Source organism: Xenopus laevis, chromosome 5S (genome assembly GCF_017654675.1).
Source record: "Xenopus laevis strain J_2021 chromosome 5S, Xenopus_laevis_v10.1, whole genome shotgun sequence".
In the NCBI taxonomy this organism is placed as follows: Eukaryota; Metazoa; Chordata; class Amphibia; order Anura; family Pipidae; genus Xenopus; species Xenopus laevis.
In genome coordinates, this window is record NC_054380.1 from 117,210,346 (window position 1) to 117,235,453 (window position 25,108).

Below are 25,108 nucleotides of genomic sequence, written 5' to 3' on the forward strand. Positions count from 1 at the left end.
AACAGGGGAAACAAGATAGCAACTAAATAGAGCTACACATTGTTTGTTACGTGGGAATACTGAAATAATGGCTTTCCTTGTCGTTATCCAGAAAGGTCTAAATTACAGGAAGACCGTCTCCCGTACACAACAATTCAGAATTGTTTAAACATGTTTAAACAATTTATAAAGGTGCAAATTGAAAATTCTAATTTGAATTTTCAATTTTTTTTATGGTCAAAACTGTCAAATTAGACCAGGTAATTATCCAAACTAGAGTCGAGTTTTCTTAAAAAATTCAAATACATTTTAGAGATTTATCACACTCTGGCCCTTTAAAAATGAGAATTAAATTATTTGCCACGTAAAATCTGCTGAAACGATGTATAAGTCAATGGAAGAGGTCCAGTGACCAATTTGGAGATGTTTGTAGCCTTCCCGACATTTGAGTTTTTTTTCAGAGAAAAAACTTGAATCGAGTTTGGTTGAATTCAAATGGAATTCGATTAGAGTTTTCGGGTTGGTAAAATTTGTCCGAGTTTTAGATATTCAATTTTTTTTAAATAAATAACCTCCAAATCAAATTTCGAGTAAAAACAAATTTATTGGAGTTAAAAAAAAAAAAACACTTGTGAATTTGAAATTCAATAAATGTGCCTCCCTGTGTTTATAAAATATCATATGATATTATTAATAGGGAGTTAGGGAGTTATTTACTTAAATCCAAATTCATCTCATATTTTAATAAAAGAAAAAACACGACCAAACTACCATGTTTGATTTGACCTTATTTTTCCAAGAACTTCTAGTAAAAAAAAAACTCAATTTTTTTTTTTTTTTCATTCGGACTTTAATAAATAATCCCCTTAATGCTTTAATCATTTTAAGTAGACTTTTCAATTTATGGAAAGATCCTTTATCTGCAAAAGGCTAGGTGCCATGCATTCTGGATAACTGGCCCCATACCTGTACTAAGTGCTATTTAAACATTTACTGATGCACTATAACAACCACACCTGTACTGGATAGAATATAAGCTTCAATATAACCTTACTTACCAAAAGCTAGGCTTTCAAAAAGCTAAAACTGAAGGCATGAAAACAAGAGCAACCCTGTTATGAACATAGGTTAGAACTCCTGATGTATTCTTAGATTGCTGGCAGCAAATTAAACATGAATAGACACATAATTGTGCCTGCAGGCCTGTACTCTGCAGACTTAAGTAAAATTAAATGTTTCACTGGAAGAAGAAATAGAAATGCAAATATCTGTTGCAAGTGTTGTGGAATTTGTCTGCACTATTTAAAGCATAACAATAATACAGGGAGCCAAAATAATACACTGAAGCTCTTCCTGAACATGTCTGTAGTACTTCATGACTCACAAGAAACATTAAGGGGCATTCGAAATGTGAATTTGAGGGGGTTTTTTTTGGTCAAAACTTTCAAGTTAGTTATTCAAATTCAAATACAGTTTTTCCAAAATGTAAAATTTATCATACTCTGCACCTTTAAAAGGAAAATTCAGCAGGATTCAGATTCCGCCAAATCCTTCTGGCCAGCCGAACCAAATCGTAATTTCCATATGCAAATTAGGGGCGGGGAGGGAAATCACGTGATTTTTTGTCAGAAAACAAGTAAAAATGTTTTCCCCCTTCCCACCCCTAATTTGCATATGCAAATTAGGGTTCGGATTAGGTTCGATATCCAGCCGAATCTTTCACGAAGGATTCGGGGGTTCGGCCAAATCCAAAATAGTGGATTCGGTGCATCCCTAAAAAGAAAAAAAAAAAAACCCTACCCTACATAGACCCCCCTCCCTCCTCCTCCCCCCAGCCTAAGTGTTACCCTGGGCAAATGCCCCTAATGTTTACTTACCTCTCGGTACAGATTCAGGCATTGGAGTTCACAGGCGCCATCTTCAGCCTTTTTGGTAATCTTTGGAATGAGACCGGCGCTTCGGCAATTTTTGTGAGTTTCAGTGAATGTGCAGTTGTCAGGAAACCGAAAATTCATCCAACTGCGCCGACACACTGGCTTCATTCCAAAGATTACTGAAGAAAAGAAGATGGCGCACGTTAACTACGCTGCCTGAATCTGCACCAACGGGTAAGTAAAATTTTAGGGGCATTTGCCCGGGTAACACTTAGGCTAGGGGAGGAGGGGTCTATGTAGGGTAGCAGGGTAGGGTTTTTTTAACTTGAGGGTTGAATTCTCCTTTAAGAACTCAAATTCAACTCGACTCGAAAATTGCTGTTTAAATCAACGGGAGAGGTCCAGGGATCAATTTGGAGTTGTTTGCAGCCTGACATTCGAGTTTCTTTCAGGGGAAAAAAAAAAAAAGTTTTTGGGTAGATCCTATTCACCCAAGTTTAAAAAATCAGAAAATTAAAAATAAAATGTGAGTTTAGGAACATCAGAAATGGGTAACTTACCAAAAGTTATAAAGTGATCCTTCTGCAAGAAAAGTTTGCCTACAGCAGACATTGCAGGGTACAACATCAGTGATACAGGCATCTGCTACTGCCATATGCGAGATACTGAAAGTTGATCCTTGTCCAGGCTTGGCAATATCTCCATAAATATGTGATAATATCGTAATAGACTGTTCTGTGACTTATCAGTTTATATAGTGTCCAAACACACACGAGGAAGTATCTAGACTACAGCACCACATAACTGAACAGCGGGATTTGTCTGCCCATTGCATTGCCTGCTATTGATTCATTTCCTTTTCACTGTAACTTCAGCGTAAAAGGGAAGTAAAGACCTTCATGTTTTTTTAATTGAACTTTCAGTATATTATACCTCTATCTCTCTCTATATTCTTTCACATGTTCAAGTAAGAAGTGATTGTAAAATGTAGCAATGCTCATATGCTTATACATGCGATCAGCATGAAGTGTTAAAGATTGTGCACTGTGTCTACAAAGCTTTAATTTATTTGGACGATTATATGGAAACCATGTCTGCTCCAATATATAACAAACTCCCAAATCTAAATAATTAGATGTAACGTGGTTCTAAGAGCGCTTTAGTGCAACCATAATTAACTTGCAGGTACCTGTTCTATATCAAAATATAGGGGGCAAACACCAATGACTTACTTATTAGCACATAGCTAATAAGTACCCTCCTGGAGAGGGTACCAGATTAATGATGGTATTACAGCGTGGGGTGCAGGTTGAAAAATTTATCCACCTGCATATCACTGCACAAGATAAACCGTACGGAACCTTAAAGGGATCCTGTCATCGGAAAACATGTTTTTTTTCAAAACACATCAGTTAATAGTGCTACTCCAGCAGAATTCTGCACTGAAATCCATTTCTCAAAAGAGCAAACAGATTTTTTTATATTCAATTTTGAAATCTGACATGGGGGCTAGACATTTTGTCAATTTCCCAGCTGCCCCGGGTCATGTGACTTGTGCCTGCACTTTAGGAGAGAAATGCTTTCTGGCAGGCTGCTGTTTTTCCTTCTCAATGTAACTGAAGGAGTCTCAGTGGGATATGGGTTTTTACTATTGAGTGTTGTTCTTGGATCTACCAGGCAGCTGTTATCTTGTGTTAGAGAGCTGTTATCTGGTTACCTTCCCATTGTTCTTTTGTTTGGCTGCTGGGGGGAAAAAGGGAGGGGGTGATATCACTCCAACTTGCAGTACAGCAGTAAAGAGTGATTGAAGTTTATCAGAGCACAAGTCATATGACTTGGGGCAGCTGGGAAATTGACACTATGTCTAGCTCCATGTCAGATTTCAAAATTGAATATAAAAAAAAAAAATCTGTTTGCTCTTTTGAGAAATGGATTTCAGCGCAGAATTCTACTGGAGCAGCACTATCAACCGATTCATTTTGAAAAAAAATGTTTTTTCCCATGACAGTATCCCTTTAAAGGGGATCTATGTAGAAAATTAAAATTTAATAGAAGCTTCATCTTGCTGAAATAAGAAACTTTCTATATATATTGAATTAAAAATTCTGTACCATTTATAAAATAAGTTACTGTTAACTCTCCCCCTCTGAGCAACCTGTCTCTCTGCATTCTGTCTTCATACAGTAGGTGACCGTTAGGTCGAATACATTCTTTGGGGGGTTGCACCCTTAAAGAGGACCTGTCACCTTGAGACATCATTAATATAAATCTTTTCCCTCCTTAGGTTTTTGTCTATATCTGAAATGTATTAGAAAATATCCTACATGTATAAAGGGTTTCATAGGCGCTGCCATCTTGAAACAGGACCCCTCTGTTTTCTTGGTGTGGGCTGTGCCAAACTGCCAATGCTTAGCCATAGAGTATGCTCGGTGATAAGACAGGCTCTGCACCACTCAAGTCACACCAGGACTTGATATTCTGTTTGGACTGTTTGAAACACCTTCTGTATTAGTACATTGTGTGGGCTACTATTAAAAATTTAAATAAACTAGGACATTTCCGAAACGCTAAAAACTACTAAGAATGTGCAGTCCTTTGGGGCTCAATTATAAACAAAGTGTACAAAATAAAAAATAGCAATCTTTAAAATGTTTGTGTAAAAGTATAAATGTAATGTAAGTGTATGTAAGTGTGTAAAAACTTGCACTTACTGTTTCTTGGAGCAGGAACTTGGCCCTGCAACATGACAGCCCCCCAGCCTCATTGCCCAGGGGGCTGTTATTCCTCCCCACTCTCTGCGGAAGCGGCAGAAGCCACCGACGCAGAGAGAACAGCTCGGCTGCTGAAGAACATACAGAACATCAGAGCATTTGCCTGCTAGCGGGCAAAGGGTTAAAAAAAAAAAAAATATATATATATATATATATATATATATATATATATATATATATATTTTTTTTTGTATTAAGTAGATATTGATATTCTGAGACAATTTGCAATTAGTTTTCATTATTTATTATTGTGGTTTTTTAGCTTTTTATTTAGCAGCTTTCCAGTTTGCAATTTCAGCAATCTGGTTGCTAAGGTGCAATTTACCCTAGCAACTATGCACTGATTTAAACAAGAGACTGGAACATGGCTAGGAGAGCATCTGAATATAAAGATGAATAAAACAGTAGCAATAACAATAAATTTGTAGCCATACAGAGCATTTGATTTTTAGATGGGGTCAGTGATATCCCCAGCCCTGTGTACTATCAGTCTTAGCTGCTGTAGGTGTGTGGCTCTTGTGGGAAAGAGTGGCATACAATATGAATGAATCTGTGTGAATCTTTGTGTAATATAACAGAAACAGATAAAAACACTGCTGGGATTTAGGGTTAAATACAAAAATACAGCCACCAGGAGGGAGTGTGTGAATGGTAAATTAAGCTATAGTCAAGATTACAGTAATTTAACATACTTAGTAATTTTACATAAAGAGCAGAAAGCAGCAGCTCTGTGGTTAAACTTTACTCCTGCTCTGTAATGCAGCAAACAAACGTAACTCCTTATGTGAAACCTGACACCCCCACCCTCCTAGGTGCCGATAGACATACCGGTGTCCGTGCTTCCCTGCTGTTTGCTGTTGTTCTTGCTATGGCTGACTCCTAAACTACGATAAAATTCACACATGGAGTCCAGCAGCCCCCTGACAACTGCAGAAACTGGGGATATCGCAAGAGACGTCTGCAGGGCTGATTCTACCCATAATGCATTGCTCTCACGACTTTCAGTAAAGTCGGGCTTCAGTGAGGATCTTGTTGACATTTTCAAAAGTAGTTCTAAACTGGTTTTTAGTGAGATTTGATTGAAATAAATGTGTTATAAATGAGTTTTGTGGTTCTTTTTAATAGTCTTATTACCTTCCTTGTGTTAACACAATGGTGACAGGTTTCCTTTAACCCAGGTGCTCACTCTTTAAAAATAACCGTCTCTGATGTAAATCCTGTTTCTCTGCATGCAGGGTGTTTGCCACAGTGTTATTTTGTTAACTTTTGTTTGTGCTGGAGTTAGTTATTTGAGTTATTCTGCTAAGAAAGGGAGCCTCCCTAAAAGACACATTCGACCCACTTGTCAATCAAAATCTGACACAGACCTCAGGTTGTGGAGAGTGAGATACTGAAGAGTAACTTGGTTATTTCTTAAACCATACAGAATTTTTAATTGATTGTATTTAGAAAGTGTTTTATTTCAGTGAGATGAATCTTATATTTAATTTTTATTTTCGTGATAGAAAAGATAGATATTTTCGTTTGAAGTCTTCTGAGCGCTTGACTTCTAATACGTGAAAAAATACTGGTAGTTGAAGTATTATACCACAATGACAGACTGTTAAAAAGTATTATTGCACACACAAAATCATAATACTTATCTTTATATTTACATAAGCAATAGAAATGCACTGTAAATCAGTAAATTCTTTTTTTTTTTTTGCTTTAGACCAATAAGGAGATAACCCCAACAGATATATCCTACCTTTTTCTGTGCCAGAAAACATTGAAATGATTTTATTCCTGGGTTTTTCAGGGATCAAGGGTAAAGGCTTATGACTGTGGTTGCTGGTCAGAGTATCTTTTGTCCCTGTGCTGCTAATCCGAGCTGGAGGAGCTGGTGGTTTATCCTCAAGCTCCCCGTTATCAGACATGATTCTGGCAGAAAAGCCCCACCTAGACAGAAAGATAAGAAGTGTTGCAGAGTGCTGATTTTAAATTCGAAGAAGATAAAAAATGACAATATTATGTATTTATATACACATACATAAACACACACCCAGGTTTCAAAATGATTGCAAAACGAGCAGACATAAATTTTTCCCTCCTGTTTTTAAAACCAGTTAAAAACAGAGAACATTTCAAAGTTCAAACAACTGGCCAGGTTATCCCCACAAGTTTAGTCTGAGAGCAGAACACAAAATGCTGAATGAAAACCGCCCAAAACCTCAGAATTTCATCATGGAACCAAGGTAGCCCTCACTACTACTGATATCAAAATGCATTACCATTGGAGGCTTGACAAATTAGATTTACATCATATGCAATCACAAAAGATCAGGGCAAAACTATAATTTGCCCATGAACACAAAGTCATAGACCAAGCTTGTAGAACAATGTGCTCTAGGCAGATAAGCCAAAGCTATTTGGCTACAGTACCAGAAGAACTGACTACTAACTGTAAAACATAGTGGAGAAAAGTTTATAATTTGGGGCTGCATCAGAACCTGGGCAGCCCACCATAATAGAATTACCTACACTCAAATGAGGGTGGACAACATGACAATGAGCCTAAACTTTCCAGTAAACCCATGAAAGAATGGCTGGGGGAAAAAAATAAAGAATTTGATGCTTCTGGAAGGGCAAGTCCCAAACCTAAATCCGACTGACATGCTTTAAGAAGATTTAAAATAGGCTTTGCATGAGAAAAAAAATTCTTCTTCAAACATTGCACAACTAAAAAAATTCTGCATTAAAGAGTAGGAAAACATTTCAGTTCCAACTATTTTGGAACTGGTCAGTAACGTGCACAGTTACATAAAAAAATGTACAGTGCTGTCACATATGAAAGTACAGGTATGGGATCCATCATCCGGAAACCTGTTATCCACAAAGTTCCAAATCTCCCATAGGCTCCATTTTACCCAAATAACCCACATTTTTAAAAACGATTTCCTTTTTCTCTGTGATGATAAAACAGTAGCTTGTACTTGATCCTAACTAAAATATAATTAATCCTTAATGGAAGCAAAACCAGCCTATTGGGTTTATTTAATGTTACATGATTTTCTAGTAGACTTAAGGCATGAATATCCAAATCTGGAAAAAAGATCCATTATCTGGAAAACCGCAGGTCCCGAGCATTCTGGATAACAGATCCCATACCTGTACAAAAACCAAACAGTAATATTGTTCTTGGTAGCCAGAAATCCTGATTTTGAATAGAAAATTATGCTTGCATAAAATCAAAGCATAAATGGAGGCATCACATGTTTGGGGGTGGACTATAATCATACAGATCCATTATCTATAATGCTTGGACCAGATGCTGCAAGCCAGGCCCTTGAATCCTGTTTAGTAATTTACTGCATGTCCATTTTGTTATAAATGTTATTGTAAAAGTAGTGGTAACTTATTGACACTATAAATAGATTTTAAAGATGTTATGCAAAATATTTTGCCATGAAGAAACCAATTTACATGCTACTTAAGTTTAAAAAATGTTGAGCAAAGAAACACCCATTGACTTCAATGCATCTGGCAATTGAAAATGGGTCAGATTTGCCAATCACTAGTCATAACCCTTAAAACATCAGCAGAAGCAAAGGACAACCGAGCGCTTTGTTTTAGGCCATAGTAACAGACTGACATAAGAATATACCAGTATAACTTTAGATTTCAGCCCCTTGTTCTTACACCCCTTTACCTTCTGTGTTCTCTTGTACGGCTCCCATTCATTTGGGATTAACCAATTTACAGTGTGTAACCACATTGTGCAGGGATGTTTCTTTGGACCAATACCCTGCACCTATTACACAAGAACATGTCCCATGGCTTTAGAAATCTATTTGTCCTAAAAACATGGGCATCTTAACATGGATATATTAATAAAAACTTGGGCACAGTTTCTCCTAAAAATGTATAACCCTACTCCTTTAAAGAAGTAAAGCCTAACCAAAGAAGTCGCTCAAAATGTTGTACATATTGTTTGGGCTTCTGTCGCAGCCAAAGGCAACCACAGCCCTTTATCAGGGAAAAATCTGTGTCTCCTGCAGTTCCCCATCTTCTTTTCTGCACATGCTCTGTGCTGTTGTCACTTACTGAGATTAAGGACCCACTCACAATGTACAGTACACATAGAATAGAAATGTCACAATATAAGGCTGATTAGTAATTAATACAGATAATTACTACATGGCACCACAGAAACCAGCACAATTAGCATCAGAATTTTATAATGTAGCATCAACTTATATTACAGGCCAGCCACATTTTCTGCTTGATAATTATCGACGACCCCTAAGTTTAGCTTCTCAACAGCTGCTCAGAGCCCACTGAGCATGAGTGTCACAGACACTTTCCAAGATGGTGACCCCCTGTGACAAGTTTGAAGTCCTGGATCATTGCTGCGATTGACAAGGCTGGTGCAATAAGTCCAGTATATAAAATGGCATTTTAAGCCATATTCAATTTTAGGGCTTAGTTCTCGTTTAAGGGTTACATACTTTTGCCTATTACAAAAAAAAAAAAAAAAAAGGAGGTATAGTTCTTCTTTAAAAGGGAAAACAAACTCACTTTTAACACAAGCTCATTCTGTTGTGCTTTTAATTACACAGACAGACAAACCCGATTCAGATTGCGAGGAATCTATGACAGTCGGCCTGTGATTTGCGGAGACATTTCCCCCACTGTCCCTTTGGCTAGCAGAGTCTTTTCAACCCATCCAGAACTTCTTGCATGCACTGACAGATTTTGGGACTTGAAATTCCTCTGCTTTTTAAATTTGTGCACCACAGCAGAGAAACACAGGCTCCAGAATCTATTGCTTTAACAGGGAAAATGGCCTGGACTATGATAAATGGGGAGAGGACAGGCTGTGATGTGAAAAGGTAAGTATCAAAGGTAAGAAGGCGCACACTCATGTCAATACAAGGTGCTGATCCAACAGGAGGCTGCCTAAAACATCTCCATTGTGTGTACAATTAAATTATTAAGTTGGATCGCATACTCTTATTAGAAAAAAGTTTATCTAGAGAAAAGAAAGGATACAGAAACATGATCATTTGTCCTACGTTTCAACTGGTATTCATCAGGGGAACATAAATAAAAATGTAAGAAAAAGATAAATTTACCAGCAAGTAGGGATGCACCGAATCCAGGATTCGGCTTTTTTCAGCAGGATTCGGATTTGGGCGAATCCTTCTGCCCGGCCAAACCGAATCCGAATCCTAATTTGCATATGCAAATTAGGGACAGGGAGGGAAATCGTGTGACTTTTTGCCAGAAAACAAGGAAGTAAAAAATGTTTTCCCCTTCCCACCCCTAATTTGCATATGCAAATTAGGGTTCGGATTCAGTTTGGTATTCGGCCGAATCTTTCACGAAGGATTCGGGGGTTCGGCAGAATCCAAAATAGTGGATTTGGTGCATCCCTACCAGAAAGTACATACGATGTGAAACCCTATTGGGGAATGGTTTCTCTGCATTGGTGCGTTATGCTCAGATAAAAACAGAAATAAATTCCCATGTTTAAAGTTGTGCCAAGGTGTGAAAAAGCGTAGAGAGACTTACCAGTGCTATTATACACTCTTGCATATACAACTAGTGTATATCTTAGCCATCATTTGCCATTAATACAATAACCCCAGCTTGACAGGAAAAGGGATACGCTTTTCCAGTAGAGTAAGAATGTGTATATAAAAGGAAGTTCCGTCCAGGATTTCCTACTGGAGAAGCGCTAATGCACCCTGTGAATTCTTTCAGAGTTCTAATTAAACTTGCACATGATGATGATGATGGGACCATTTCTGTACTGAAAAGAAACAGCTGGAAAAAAAAAAGATCTTTTCTACATGGAATCACAGAGGACTTCAAAGACCAGTGAAGGAAATTTTAGGAGACAAAAGGATAGTTTACAAGCAATGCCTACCCAGTTTGCCAGTTTGGTGGTAGAATACAAAGAAAATACCATTGGCAATACAGAACAGGGTGGGCAGGCTTCCGATTGGCAACAACTTACAGACTACAATTAAAGGGGAACTATCGTGGAAATGAAAATTAAATATTTCATCATACTGAAATAAGAAACTTTCTAAACACAATCAAGTAAATATTCTGCATTATTTCTTAAATAATCAAGTTTATCTTCACTATCCATCTCTCTACGTCTGTTTCTCTTCATTCAGGAGTTGGGTGTCAAATGATCATTGGCAATTAGATCCAATATATCTTATAGGGGGGCTTCCTTTCCTAGCAGATGAATTAGAGCTCACACAAATAACGGATTCTAGTACAAACAAAATAACTGCCTTATGCACAAATCCTGCATGTAGAGAGACAGGATTTCTGGTGATTTTAATAGAGTGCACTCTAATACATCTTCTAGGCAAAAGGAACCCCCTATGAGATAAACTAGATCTATCTTTCAATGAACATCTGACATGCAATCTTCCATGAAGACAGAATGAAGAGAAACAGATGCTGAGAAACAGTGAAGATAAACTTGAATACTTCAGAAACGGTACAGACTTTTAAATTGATTATATTTAGAAAAAATCTTATTTCAGTATGCTGAAGCTTATATTAAATTTTCATTTTCGTGATAGTTCCCATTTAATAAAACAGGAGTGATTCTAAAGACAGCCATCCATGTACAGATATTTTGTTCAAATACAAATTACAATATCTATACACATACAATGAATCTCAATATATCAATAGTATTAGCTTTACAGATGATGGCATCCAAGATAAAAACACAGCTAGTGTTTGTGTGCGCATGGCCTGTCTCACAACAGATCTTTTCTACAAACTATGATATTTGCAAGAAAACAGGCTTCATGTTAGTGGTTCACCATTTCATATAACTATTGGTCTTACAACATTATCTATACATGTATGGCTAAAAGCTATGGAACATTGTGCCTCTCAGACTGGAGCAATGTGTCCGACCACAAACCACCTCCTAGGATGGCTATTCACTGGAATGGGAAATTTGAGAAAACTCTGGGTTAGCCTGCAAAGCTTACAACAGCATTTTAGGCAAGTCTTTTTTGCCAAGTCAATTTGTAGCCAGTACTGACACTGCCAAGGAATATCATGAATACTTTTAAAGGAATACTATAACCCCCGAACAATGTAGGTCTCTAAAAATATATTGTATAAAACAGCTCATATGTAAAACCCTGCTTCATGTAAACAAACCATTTTCATAACAATATACTTTTTTGGTAGTATGTGCCATTGGGTAATCCTAAATACAAAATTGCCATTTTAAAAAAAAATATGGGCCGTCCCCTGGGATTGTAGGTTTCTCGGTGCACACAAACAAACCATACATGTTAGGTCACATGAGCCAATTAACAGGCAGAGTTCTGTCTTTAGCTTTCATGCTTTTTCCTGTTACAGTTAGAGTTGTAGTATTTCTGGTCAGGTGATCTCTGAGGCAGCACACAGACCATCATGAAATAGAGGTTCAAGGCAAGAGATACAAAAGGGCAATATTTACTTAAATATATATTTCAGTAAGTTTTGGTAAGATTCTTCAATATGTCACTTAATATGACAAACTAGAGTCCTGCAGCGGGTCGGGTACCTGCAAAAACCTGTGGTACTTTGTGGGTTGAGGGGAGAAGTTCTGGGTGCGGGTAAAGACGTGGGTCGGCGGTTCTGTGGGTCGCGGGTCTTCTCAATAGCGATATTTACTCCTTTTTTCTTGTCACAGCTACTTCCAATGACGTCACTTCTGGTTTCCAATGACAGCACTTCCCGATTCTTGATGGTCCGGGTTGCGGATAAGGTACTTACGGGTAGGGTCAGGTAGCGGTTCCAAGCGGGTAAGAATGCGGGTTGTGGGTCCGGGTTGCGGGTATGGGTCCCAAAAAATGGACCCGCGCAGGACTCTAACAAACGGTTGCTTAAGTATTCATCTTGGGGGTATAGTTTTCCATTAAAGGAGAAGGAAAGGTTAAAACTAAGTAAGCCTCATCAGTAAGGTCCACCTAAATATACCAGTAAGGGCTATTCCACACGGGGAGATAGCCACGCGTTTGCGGTCGCGGCGACAAAGCGCCGCGCCAGTCGCCGCGACCGGCGCAGGCGACAGTTTTGTATGGGCGCCTATGTAAAAACGCCTGTGCTAACCACACGAGGCGATGCGCTTTTCAACAGTCGCCTGAAAATGCCTCGCCAGGCTTTTTCAGGCGACTGTTGAAAAGCGCATCGCCTCGTGTGGTTAGCACAGGCGTTTTTACATAGGCGCCCATACAAAACTGTCGCCTGCGCCGGTCGCGGCGACTGGCGCGGCGCTTTGTCGCCGCGACCGCAAACGCGTGGCTATCTCCCCGTGTGGACTAGCCCTTTACCCTCAAAGTAATGCTGCTTTGAGTCCTCTGTCTAAAGAAATACTGCATTTATTTTCTTCTATTGTGTACACCTGGGGTTCTGTATATAGCATTCTAGCTTGCACTATTGCAGCTAATCTATTGGCAATAAAATGCCTCTAACTTTCCTTCTCCTTTAATTTGTAAACAATTATCAGCCAATTCCAATAACCAGATTGAATAGCACAGCAGATATTTTTAAGTTATTTGCATACACAGAAGACAATTTATGTGCAGGCAAGAGGCTAAACTCTCCACTATGTCTGATTTAACCCTTTCCCTGCCAGCCGTTTTGTCCTAGATGCGAACATCTACTGCCAAGCAGTTTTTAGATATTTTGCACTCTTTCACTTTTAGGCCCCTTCCTGGGGCGGTCTTTTAGTTTACCCAGGAAAACAATATATTGTTTTTTTCAGGACAACCTGAACTTTCAAAATATGCAAGAATTTTGGTGTAATTCTACTTCTGTAAAAAAATATAGGCTTCTAAGTGTCCAATAAAATGAAAAAAATCATGTTTCACAAAGAACAATCACATATATCAGAAACATTATTTACTTTATGTATGAGAAAACAGCTGATTTGGAAAGGTCTGTGTCTCCTGAACGCGGCAATACCAAATATATATAGTTTTATGGAGATTTCTCACTTGTATAGATCAAAATCTAAAAGCAGTACACTAGCAAATGTCCAAAGCACCGCTCCCCAAACGGCATACTTCTGATTTCAAGGCCAAACATTCCACTAACAGTAGGTTTACCCTAGAAAACTACCCATTATTAGAAAGAACAGATTCTGGTGAATCAAAAATGGGTAAACATATCGTTGTACTCCAAACTCCCAAGTTGCAATTGTTTCCTAAAGTTATAATGTTTTATAGAAATTGGTGAATTTTTTGAAAAATGACCTCAAAGCTTCCAATCTACAGAATCGTATCTCCCACACATCATTAGGTATCAATGTAAAACACCCCAAATATGAAAGCCTGGGATCCACTGAACAGTTTGATGCCCAATATGTATAGGTGTACCCAAGCACGTGACATATAGGGGCCCTAAACTGTAGACACCTCATTTGAGCTATCAGTTCTGTAATTCCAGATACTGCAAAATCAGCACATTTGCATCGTTTTGGGGTGGGGTAAAAGTAAAAAAAATAAGTTCATCCCAGAAAACCATATATTTTCGGAAAGTACACATTCCCACGAATCTAAATTGGGTATGCATGTCTTTGTACTACAAAGTACCAAGCCGCAAACGATTCCTAAATTTGGTGATTTTGGCGACATTTCCAAAAATCACCTCAAAATTTCTACCCTGCAGCATCGTATTACCCACATACTTTTAGGTATCAAGAGAAATCACCCCAAATATGAAAGCCTAGGGTCCTCTGAACAGTTTGATGCCCAATATGTATAGGTGTACCCAAGCACGTGGCAGACAGGGGCCCCAAAAGGAAGACCCCCATATGGTCTGTCATTTCAGGTACTGCAAAATCAACACATTTACATCGTTTTGGGGGGGTCAAAAGTAGAAAAAAGTGGGTTCACCCCAGAAAACCATATATTTTCGGAAAGTACACATTCCCATGAATCTAAATTGGGTATGCATGTGTTTGTACTCCAAAGTACCAAGCCGCAAATCATTCCTAAATTTGGTGATTTTGGTGATACTTCCAAAAATCACCTCAAAATTTCTACCCTGCAGCATCGTATTACCCACATAATTTTAGGTATCAAGCAAAATCACCCCAAATATGAAAGCCTAGGGTCCTCTGAACAGTTTGATGCCCAATATGTATAGGTGTACCCAAGCATGTGGCATACAGGGGCCCCAAAAGGAAGACCCCCATATGGTCTGTCATTTCAGGTACAGCAAAAGCAACACATTTACATCGTTTTGGGGGGGTCAAAAGTAGAAAAAAGCAAGTTCACCCCAGCAAACCATATATTTTTGGAAAGTACACATTCCCACGAATCTAAATTGGGTATGCATGTCTTTTTACGCCAAAGTACAAAGCTGCAAACCATTCCTAAATTTGGTGATTTTGGTGATATTTCCAAAAATCACCTCAAAATTTCTACCCTGCAGCATCGTATTACCCACATACTTTTAGGTATCAAGAGATATCACCCCAAATATGAAAGCCTAGGGTCCTCTGAACAGTTTGATGCCCAATATGTATAGGTGTACCCAAGCACGTGGCATACAGGGGCCCCAAAAGGAAGGCCCCCATATGGTCTGTCATTTCAGGTACTGCAAAATCAACACATTTACATCGTTTTGGGGGGGTCAAAAGTAGGAAAAAGTGGGTTCACCCCAGATAACCATATATTTTCGGAAAGTACACATTCCCATGAATCTAAATTGGGTATGCATGTGTTTGTACTCCATAGTACCAAGCCACAAATCATTCCTAAATTTGGTGATTTTGGTGATACTTCCAAAAATCACCTCAAAATTTCTACCCTGCAGCATCGTATTACCCACATACTTTTAGGTATCAAGAGATATCACCCCAAATATGAAAGCCTAGGGTCCTCTGAACAGTTTGATGCCCAATATGTATAGGTGTACCCAAGCACGTGGCATACAGGGGCCCCAAAAGGAAGGCCCCCATATGGTCTGTCATTTCAGGTACTGCAAAATCAACACATTTACATCGTTTTGGGGGGGTCAAAAGTAGAAAAAAGCAAGTTCACCCCAGAAAACCATATATTTTTGGAAAGTACACATTCCCACGAATCTAAATTGGGTATGCATGTCTTTCTACGCCAAAGTACAAAGCTGCAAACCATTCCTAAATTTGGTGATTTTGGTGATATTTCCAAAAATCACCTCAAAATTTCTACCCTGCAGCATCGTATTACCCACATACTTTTAGGTATGAAGAGATATCACCCCAAATATGAAAGCCTAGGGTCCTCTGAACAGTTTGATGCCCAATATGTATAGGTGTACCCAAGCACGTGGCATACAGGGGCCCCAAAAGGAAGGCCCCCATATGGTCTGTCATTTCAGGTACTGCAAAATCAACACATTTACATCGTTTTGGGGGGGTCAAAAGTAGGAAAAAGTGGGTTCACCCCAGATAACCATATATTTTCGGAAAGTACACATTCCCATGAATCTAAATTGGGTATGCATGTGTTTGTACTCCAAAGTACCAAGCCACAAATCATTCCTAAATTTGGAGATTTTGGTGATACTTCCAAAAATCACCTCAAAATTTCTACCCTGCAGCATCGTATTACCCACATACTTTTAGGTATCAAGAGATATCACCCCAAATATGAAAGCCTAGGGTCCTCTGAACAGTTTGATGCCCAATATGTATAGGTGTACCCAAGCACGTGGCAGACAGGGGCCCCAAAAGGAAGACCCCCATTTGGTCTGTCATTTCAGATACTGCAAAATCAACACATTTACATTGTTTGGGGGGGGGGACAAAGGTAGAAAAAAGTAAGTTCACCCCAGAAAACCATATATTTTCGTAAAGTACACATTCCCCTGAATCCAATTTGGGTATGCATGTCTTTCTACTCCAAAGTACCAAGCCACAAACCATTCCTAAATGTGGTGATTTTGGTGACATTTCAAAAATCACCTCAAAATTTCCACCCTGCAGCATCGTATTACCCACATACTTTTAGGTATCAAGACAAATCACCCCAAATATGAAAGCCTAGGGTCCTCTGAACAGTTTTATGCCAAACATGTATAGGTGTACCCAAACACGTGACATATAGGGGCCCTAAAATGAAGACCCCCCCCCATATGGTCTGTCATTTCAGGTACTGCAAAATCAACACATTTACCTTGTTTTGGGGGGGGGCAAAAGTAGAAAAAAGTAAGTTCACCCAAGAAAACCATATATTTTCGGAAAGTACACATTCCCACGAATCTAAATTGGGTATGCATGTCTTTGTACTCCAAAGTACAATGCCGCAAATCATTCCTAAATTTGGGGATTTTGGTGACATTTCCAAAAATCACCTCAAAATTTCCAACCTGCAGCATCATATTTCCCACATACTTTTAGGTATCAAGATAAATCACCCCAAATATGAAAGCCTAGGGTCCTCTGAACAGTTTGATGCCCAATATGTATAGGTGTACCCAAGCACGTGGCATATAGGGGCCCCAAAAGGAAGACCCCCATATGGTCTGTCAATTCAGATACTGCAAAATCAACACATTTACATCGTTTTGGGGGGGGCAAAGGCAGAAAAAAGTAATTTCAACCCAGAAAACCATATATTTTCGGAAAGTACACATTCCGACGAATCTAAATTGGGTATGGATGTCTTTGTACTCCAAAGTACCAAGCCGCAAACCATTCCTAAATTTGATGATTTTGGCGACATTTCCAAAAATCACCTCAAAATTTCTACCCTGCAGCATCGTATAAGCCACATACTTTTAGGTATCAAGAGATATCACCCCAAATATGAAAGCCTAGGGTCCTCTGAACAGTTTGATGCCCAATATGTATAGGTGTACCCAAGCACGTGGCATATAGGGCCCCAAAAGGAAGACCCCCATATGGTCTGTCATTTCAGGTACTGCAAAATCAACACATTTACATAGTTTTGGGGGGGGGGCAAAGGTAGAAAAAAGTATGTTCGCCCCAGAAAACCATATATTTTTGGAAATTACACATTCCCGCGAATCCAAATTGGGTATGCATGTCTTTGTACTCCAAAGTACCAAGTCGCAAGCCTTTCCTAAATTTGGCGATAAAAGCAACGGTTTTTACATTTCTGAAAATCGCCTAAAAATATTGCAATTGGCCGCATTTATCTCACCCAACTTCTTACATACAATTGTAAAACACCATAAATACTGATGCCAAGGGTCTACTGAACAGTTTTATGCCCAATATGCATTGATATACCAAGGCAGCTGGCATGTGCGGACCCCAAATGTAAATAGTGAATATGAGTTTTCTCTGCTGCCGATTCGCCTTCTGTAAACATAGACCATTGACTTCATATTATGTGCCTCAAGACCCTCCTAACAGCAAAGACCCCCCAAAACCATATGTTTTTGGAAAGTACACATTCTGACGAAAACAACCAAGATAAAGACATCTTTCTACAGCAAAGTACCAAACTGCAAAACTTTTATAAACATAGAGATTTTTACATTTCTGAAAATCGCCTAAAAATGTTGAAGTATGCCACATTTATCTCACACAATGTTTTACGTACAAAGAAAAATCACCCCAAATATGGACATCAGAGGTCTACTGAATAGTTTGATGCCCAATATGTATAGATTTACCAAAGTATATGGTGTGTACGGCCGCAAATGAAAAATGTGCATATGAATTTTCACACTGGCCAACTAAGCTGCTGAAAAGAGAACCCCAACTGTGCGTTATGTGCCGTAAGACCCCCAAACTGTAAAAAGACCCCAGAAAACCATATATTTTTGGAAAGCATATATTCTGACGGATCAATCTAAGTAAAATAATATACCAAAGCACCAAACAGCAAAACTATACTAAAGATACATAAGGAACAATAATCCAGGGATAAAATTGCAATAAAACCACAAAAATTGTGCAAATCAATGAAATAACAAAATAACTGCACCGACAGCGTAATTAGTGGCCGAAATCGATTATCCAATAGTCACGCTGCTGAAATAAACAGTTTTTATGGGTAAAAAAAACACAAATTGGTGAAATGAAAAAGTAAAAAAAATAAAATGTGTATACATGTGTGTACACTTCCAAGAATTGTGTGACAGTGTATAAGTGTGTATAAGTGTGTATATAAGTCCATATAAGTGTATATAAATGCATATAAGTGCATATAAGTGGAAAATTAAAAATTAAAAAAAACGTTTTTTTTTTTTTTTTTTTTTACTACTAAAATATGTGTGTATGTGTGTATAAGGTAGGTAGGTGTATGCAAGTGTGTAAAATAAAGGGCACTTACCGTTTTTGGCTGATCTAAGAGCTGGAGAAGAGAGATCTGCAGAGTTACAGCAAGCAGGAAGTGTGTGGGCGTCGCTGGAACACGAGGTGAGCAGGAGGAAGCAGAGCAGCAAGGCAGACACGCGATTTGCTGTGTCTGCCTCTTTTAGGTCGGCCCTGCGACAATCCAGTCGCAGGACCGACATGACAGCCCCCCAGCCTCGTTGCCCAGGGGGCTGTCAATGCTGCTAAACCTCTGCAGAGGCGGCTAAAGCCGCTGATGCAGAGTACAGCATGTAAAACTGCAAGCACGTACAATGTACGTGCTTGGCAGTTAAAGCCCTTGCCTGCCAGAACGTACGGTGTACGTGCTTGGCAGGCAAAGGGTTAAATATATCCACTCTAATCCTATCAACACTGCAGCTCTAAATAACTAAAACAATGCAAACAAATAATAAACGATTTCCAAACGTAAGAAAAAACACCTAACCACCCATGCAAATCGTTTTAAATAACTGCTATTTTGGGAGATTAGTCGCCAATCGACAAATCGATTCTTCTTCGGGTGACTAATTTCCGAAGTCGCCTCACGAGGAAACTTCGGGGACTTTGGAAAGCCGAATTGATCCGACTGCCGTCCCCCGACAATTTACATTCTAGTTGGCTGGAAGGCAGTTTGGGCGGATTAGTCGCCTAAAGTAGAAGTGATTTGTCGCTGGGCAACTAATCTCTTGAAATAGCAGCATGTATCCTTACCCTAAAGAGGTTGTTTACTTTTAAAATGGTATGGTGTAGAGTAATATTCTGAGACAATTTGCAATTGGCTTTAATTTTTTTATTATTTGTGGTTTTTGAGTTGTTTGGCTTTTTATTCAGTAGCTCAACGGTTTGCTATTTCAGCAATCTGGTAACTAGGATCCAAATTTACCTTGCAACCATGCATTGATTTGAATAAGAGACTGGAATATGAATAGGAGAGGGCTTCAAAAGAAAGATAGCAAATAAAAAGTAGCGATAACAATACATTTGTAGCCTTACAGATCAGTTGTTAGATGGGGTCAGTGACCCCCATTTGAAAGCTTGGAAAGAGAAGAAGGCCAAAAATTCAAAAACTATATAATAAAGACACATTGAAATTTGCAAAACGTGAAAAATTTGCAAAATGTCGCCGGGCCCTTTTTTGACTCCGGCGATTTTTAGCAGTCGTTTCGCAAATTTATTCACTTGCGGCGAATAGCGGGAATTCTCTGCAAATTTGTGCCCGGCGAATAAATTCGTCCATCACTATTTCTTAGAATTAGCCATTTTATAACATACTAAAAATTAACTTAACGGTGAACCGCACCTTTAAACAGGATTTAGGATTTTATACCAGAATAATGTCGTTTGTATCTCTCTGACAAGCTATTGCAACATCGGCCAACTAAAGTTGGCCACACAAGGGCAGATAATGACAGATAACTTGGGCACCCCACACTAATTCAACAACAGCTTATTCAGCTGACTGGCAGGCTGCCTGACCTAAGTGGGTGAAAAATCAGACATATGTTGATCAAGAAGTTTTGAATATACCACGTTGATGTGGTATTTTCCCAATGGATCTTCAAGGGCCTTCAGTATGATCTGGAGCCAATGAGCAGTTCAGAATATTTGACCCAGCACATGGGTGGTCAAATAAGAAAAAATATCTGGCACCAAAATGTACAGTCAGTTTTAATCACCTATGTGGATTTCCTTTGGATGAATTTGTGCAACAGTAATTCAGGCACAGATTCTAAACCGTTACAATTTTTCAACATTTAGTTGATACATTTCTCAGCAGCATCTCTGGAGTATTAGCAACTATTGTATCAATTCTAACAACTGCTTTTAATGAAACGCAGGGATTATGTTCAGTAGGGACAGAGACAAGAAATGTATCCATCAATTTAGAACAGTTTAAAGGGTCGGATACTCCCCCCCCTCACAGAGCTGCTTTAGAAGGTAAGAAATTACACTTAAATATTAGAAAAACTGTCACATATAGAAAATAGACCGTAATTAGAAAACATTTTTATTTCTGATGAAATGTCTGAAACCAACTGAGTTGAAAAAAGGGTTGGAAGGTGAACAACCCCTTTAAAGCAAAAAGCAAAATTCAATAACATACCCAACATTCCAGCATGCCCAAAAAAAGGGCAAATACTTTTACTTTGGGGGATTTTTATGTTTAAAAAAAAAAAAAAGAAAGTTGTTACGCTTTCTGAAAACGCCTGCAGGCATCAGATAGATGTGGAATTCACTTTAGAATGTGCAAGACGTGCACAAACAGGCCAAAAATGGTGAGCTGGAAGTTTTTTTGATGGAAGAAGCACAGAGAACGTCATTGCTTCTTGATCTCAGTGAGACACCGAGCTTAGTGTGCGAGTATCTCTCTAAAGTAAACCATATTAAAACATTATAGAATAGCCTAGCACCAATATAAGGGTACAAATATAAGAGTTTGTTACAAACTGTAACGATCACAGCTGATCTTTTAGTACAGTTTTATTATAACCTGCAGCATGACTTAAAATAGATCAGAAATTTGGGCCATAAAGTGCTGGTTAGTTTAGGCTCCATCGCGCCCCCCCTACACACACAGAGAAAATTTATCAACATAAGGATGAGAATCGATCCTGAATTATGCAAACCAAAATGTGGGACGCCAAAGCTATTAAAAGCAGCACCATTCAAGCATTTACTCCAGTATCATTCAAAGGAAGATCAACAGCTTTGATCATTTCCACAGAGAAGCATTGTAAGTTGTTTAAAGGCACAGTATGCCTAAATAACTACCCTTATTTACACTAGTTAGAGGTAGAACCAACAAGCAGACTATAGTGTTAGTAATATCCCTCACATAAGCCACTTAATTTGTTTTAACTTAAAAAACATCCATTGCTAGAGTTTTAGGCTCAGTTTTCATGGTCTCAGGATTTGTTTTTTTATGTTCTACAGCTCTCTGATTTCAAACGCTATCTGGTTGTTATGGCTTAATTACCCTAGCAACAAGGCAGCAATAACCCAGACACTCACAATCCATGTCTTACTACCGCTGAAGAGGGCTTTTCCAGTTGCAAGCTGGAAAAAAAGACAGACGATGAATTTTAAATAAAGTCAAAAAAAGTTGCTTAAAACAGGTGGCTCTGTAACATACTAAAAGTTACAAGTTGAACTTCCCTTTATGTTTAGTAATTTATAACAACCTTCTGACTAAAGGACTTGTTCATCCAATCCAAAAACCATTATAGGAAAATCAAGAAGAAATCCAACCTGTAATATTTTTTGCCAAATAAAAGAAAACGCAATTCTAAGCAACTTTGCAATATACAGTCATTACAATTTTCTTTTATTGTTTTAAAGTTATTTGTACAGGTTTCGGATCCGTTCTCCGGAAACCCATTACCCAGAAAGCTCTGAATTATGTAATGGCTGTCTCCCATAGACTCCAATTTATCCAAATTTTGAAAATGGATTTCCTTTTTCTCTGAAACAATTAAAAGGGAGGTTCACCTTTAAGGTAACTTTTATGTAATAGAATGGCCAATTCTAAGCAACTTTTCAATTGGATTAATTTATTTATATTTTATAGTTTTATAGTTATTTGCCTTTTAAATTCTGAATCTTTGCAGCTTTTAAATGGGCTACAAATGTATTGTTACTGTTTATGCCATTCAGTCCCTCTCCTATCCATATTCTTATTCAAATCAATGCATTGTTGGTAGGGTAACTTGGACCCTAGTTACCAGATTAGTTAAAATGCAAATTGAAGAGCTGCTGAATAGAAAGCTAAATAACCTTTAATAAGAAAAAATAAAAACAAATTGCAAATTGTCTCAGAATATCACTCTCTACATCATACTAAGGGGCCCATTTACTTAGCTCGAGTGAAGGAATAGAGGAAAAATAGTTTGAATTTCGTATGTTTTTTTTGGCTACTTCGACCATCGAATGGGCTACTTCGACTACGACCATCGAATCAAACTATAAATCGTTTGACTATTCGATAGTCAAAGTACTGTCTCTTTAAAAAATTCTTCGACCCCATAGTTCGCCACCTAAAACCTACCAAGGGCAATGTTAGCTTCCTAACAACTTTCTGATCGAAGGAATAACTTTCGATCGAACGATCGTAGGAATAGCGGTAAATCCTTAGTCGTCGAAGGATTTTACTTTGATGGTCGAATATCGAGGGTTAATTAACCCTTGATATTCAACCCTAGGTAAATGTGCCCCTAAAAGTCAAAGGTTAACAACACCTTTAAACAGTACATATAAACTAAGATATTATCAAACCTAACTGGAAACCAGCCTATTGGGTTTATTAATGTTTACATGATTTTCAAGCAGACAAAGTATGAAGATCCAAAATATGGAAACATCCGTTATTCAGAAAACCCCAGGTCCCGAGAATTCTGGATAATAGGTCCCATACCTGTATATGTAATGCAACTGAAAGCAGTTTATGTCCCTTTCTATTATCTGCCCTGATGGCTCAGACTGTTGATAAAATATATGAACAGAGCTGATTTTGTAACATTGCTTGAAAAGTAACAACCAGGAGTTACGCAAATGCTGCTTTTCAAGGAAGTTTGTTTTTACAAATAACTTTAAAAGCACAGAAAAGTGTAATAAATATATATTGGAAACAGGTTTTCTTTTAATTAGGCATTTTTTTTATTTTGGGGTTGACTTGCCCTTTAAGCAATAGATATTTTAAGCAAAGAAACCCAACACAACTGCGGAGATAGCAAGCTTTCAGAACATTTTAGTTCCTCTTTCAAGCGGATTACGTTTGTTACATGCATCATATTGTATACACACAGCGATACCGAAATGCGCTAGTGGGTACAAATCCAGGCCCCGACTGGCAATCTGTGGGTCCTGGCAAATGCCAAAGGGGCCGCCATAAAATGTCTCTATTTATTGGGTTGATGGGGTGCTGATTGGGCCTTTCTGTACTCGGAAAGCCTGGGCCTTTTTTGACTCCCACTCCAGACCTGTACAAAACTCACAAAGAGTTCAAAGATTTCATATAACGTTTTACAATGAAAAAGGCTAAACCACTAGTGTAGAAAAAAAGAAAAGTTCTTTAGGGCTCCATATGCTGCTGAAGGAGGTCTGAGACACTGATTCCAGCCTGGCAGCTGGGGGAAATGATTTATAGACACAACAGGAAGTGATCCAATTAACTCATGCCTTGCCCATCTTCTACTAATGATAAAGGCACATCAACAAACCAATCAAACACTGATTTTCTAGTATTCTATCTGAGGCTCTCCAACATGTAACACAGCACAGCTGCTGATGAGGGGATCATGTAGTACCAGGGCTTCTCTCTTCCGTTCCAGCACAGGATTCTAGGAAATTCCGGAAATGTAGGAACTGCAGTTGTTAGAAAGTTAGTTCCGTCCCACAATGAATATCAATGCCTCCCTGTAGCTGGCGTGCCGGCCGCACACTGTCTCTTACCTCCTCTCAGCGCCCACACACATGACGGTGTTACCCCTCAGTTTACCGGCTACACCGCACAACAGGCCTCCCCATCTTCACATAGCGGAATAATACAAATGTATGAGAGAAAACCGAGTTAGTAATTACCGTGTGTTCGAATGAGGTGTTGTGACCTGTAACCCTCCACCGACGCCGGCTCCCTCTCCGCTGGGCCCCTTCTTTCGCTGTTTCAGACCCTCCTCTTCCTTACTTTTTCCGGTTCCGGGTTGCCACACCTCCCCGTGTCCCCCCCCCTCCGGCGCCTGTCACAATTCAGTATACCAGCGACTGAGCCTGACAAGCGTGTCACAAGGGAGGAGTCTGGCCCTGAGAGGCGCTCGGATCTGAGTGAGAAGCGCGTGCGCACAAGCAACCACGATGCTGGGGGCGTGGTCCCTACTGAAATGGAGAAGTCACGCAAGCGCAGCAAGTTCTGGGGTTGTGGTCTCTACTGGGAGGGAGAAGTCACGCAGGCGCAGAAAGTTCTGGGGGGGCGCGCGAGTCTGAGTGAGAAGCGAGTGCGCACAAGCAACCACGATGCTGGGGGAGTGGTCTCTAGTGGGAGGGAGAAGTCACGCAGGCGCAGCAATGTCGGGGAGTGTGGGTTGTACTGGAGTTTGTACTGGAAGGGCGAAGTCACGCCGGCGCAGCAAGTTCTGTGGGTGTGGTCTCTACTGGGAGGG

General features: G+C 39.1%; 1 protein-coding gene across 2 annotated transcripts in view; it reads right to left on the reverse strand.

The window, feature by feature from the left end:
- Window positions 1-24,599, reverse strand: part of pak2.S (p21 protein (Cdc42/Rac)-activated kinase 2 S homeolog) — a 40,799-nt gene extending 16,200 nt beyond the window's left edge. The window contains exons 1-2 of one of the 2 annotated variants that reach the window (XM_041563938.1): window positions 10,178-10,199; window positions 6,372-6,562 (exon numbers count right to left, since the gene is read on the reverse strand). In XM_041563938.1, coding sequence (XP_041419872.1) covers window positions 6,372-6,540 — 169 coding nt within the window. In that variant the 5' untranslated portion in view covers window positions 6,541-6,562; window positions 10,178-10,199. 2 annotated transcript variants of the gene reach the window in all.
- Window positions 24,600-25,108: the final 509 nt, after the last annotated feature.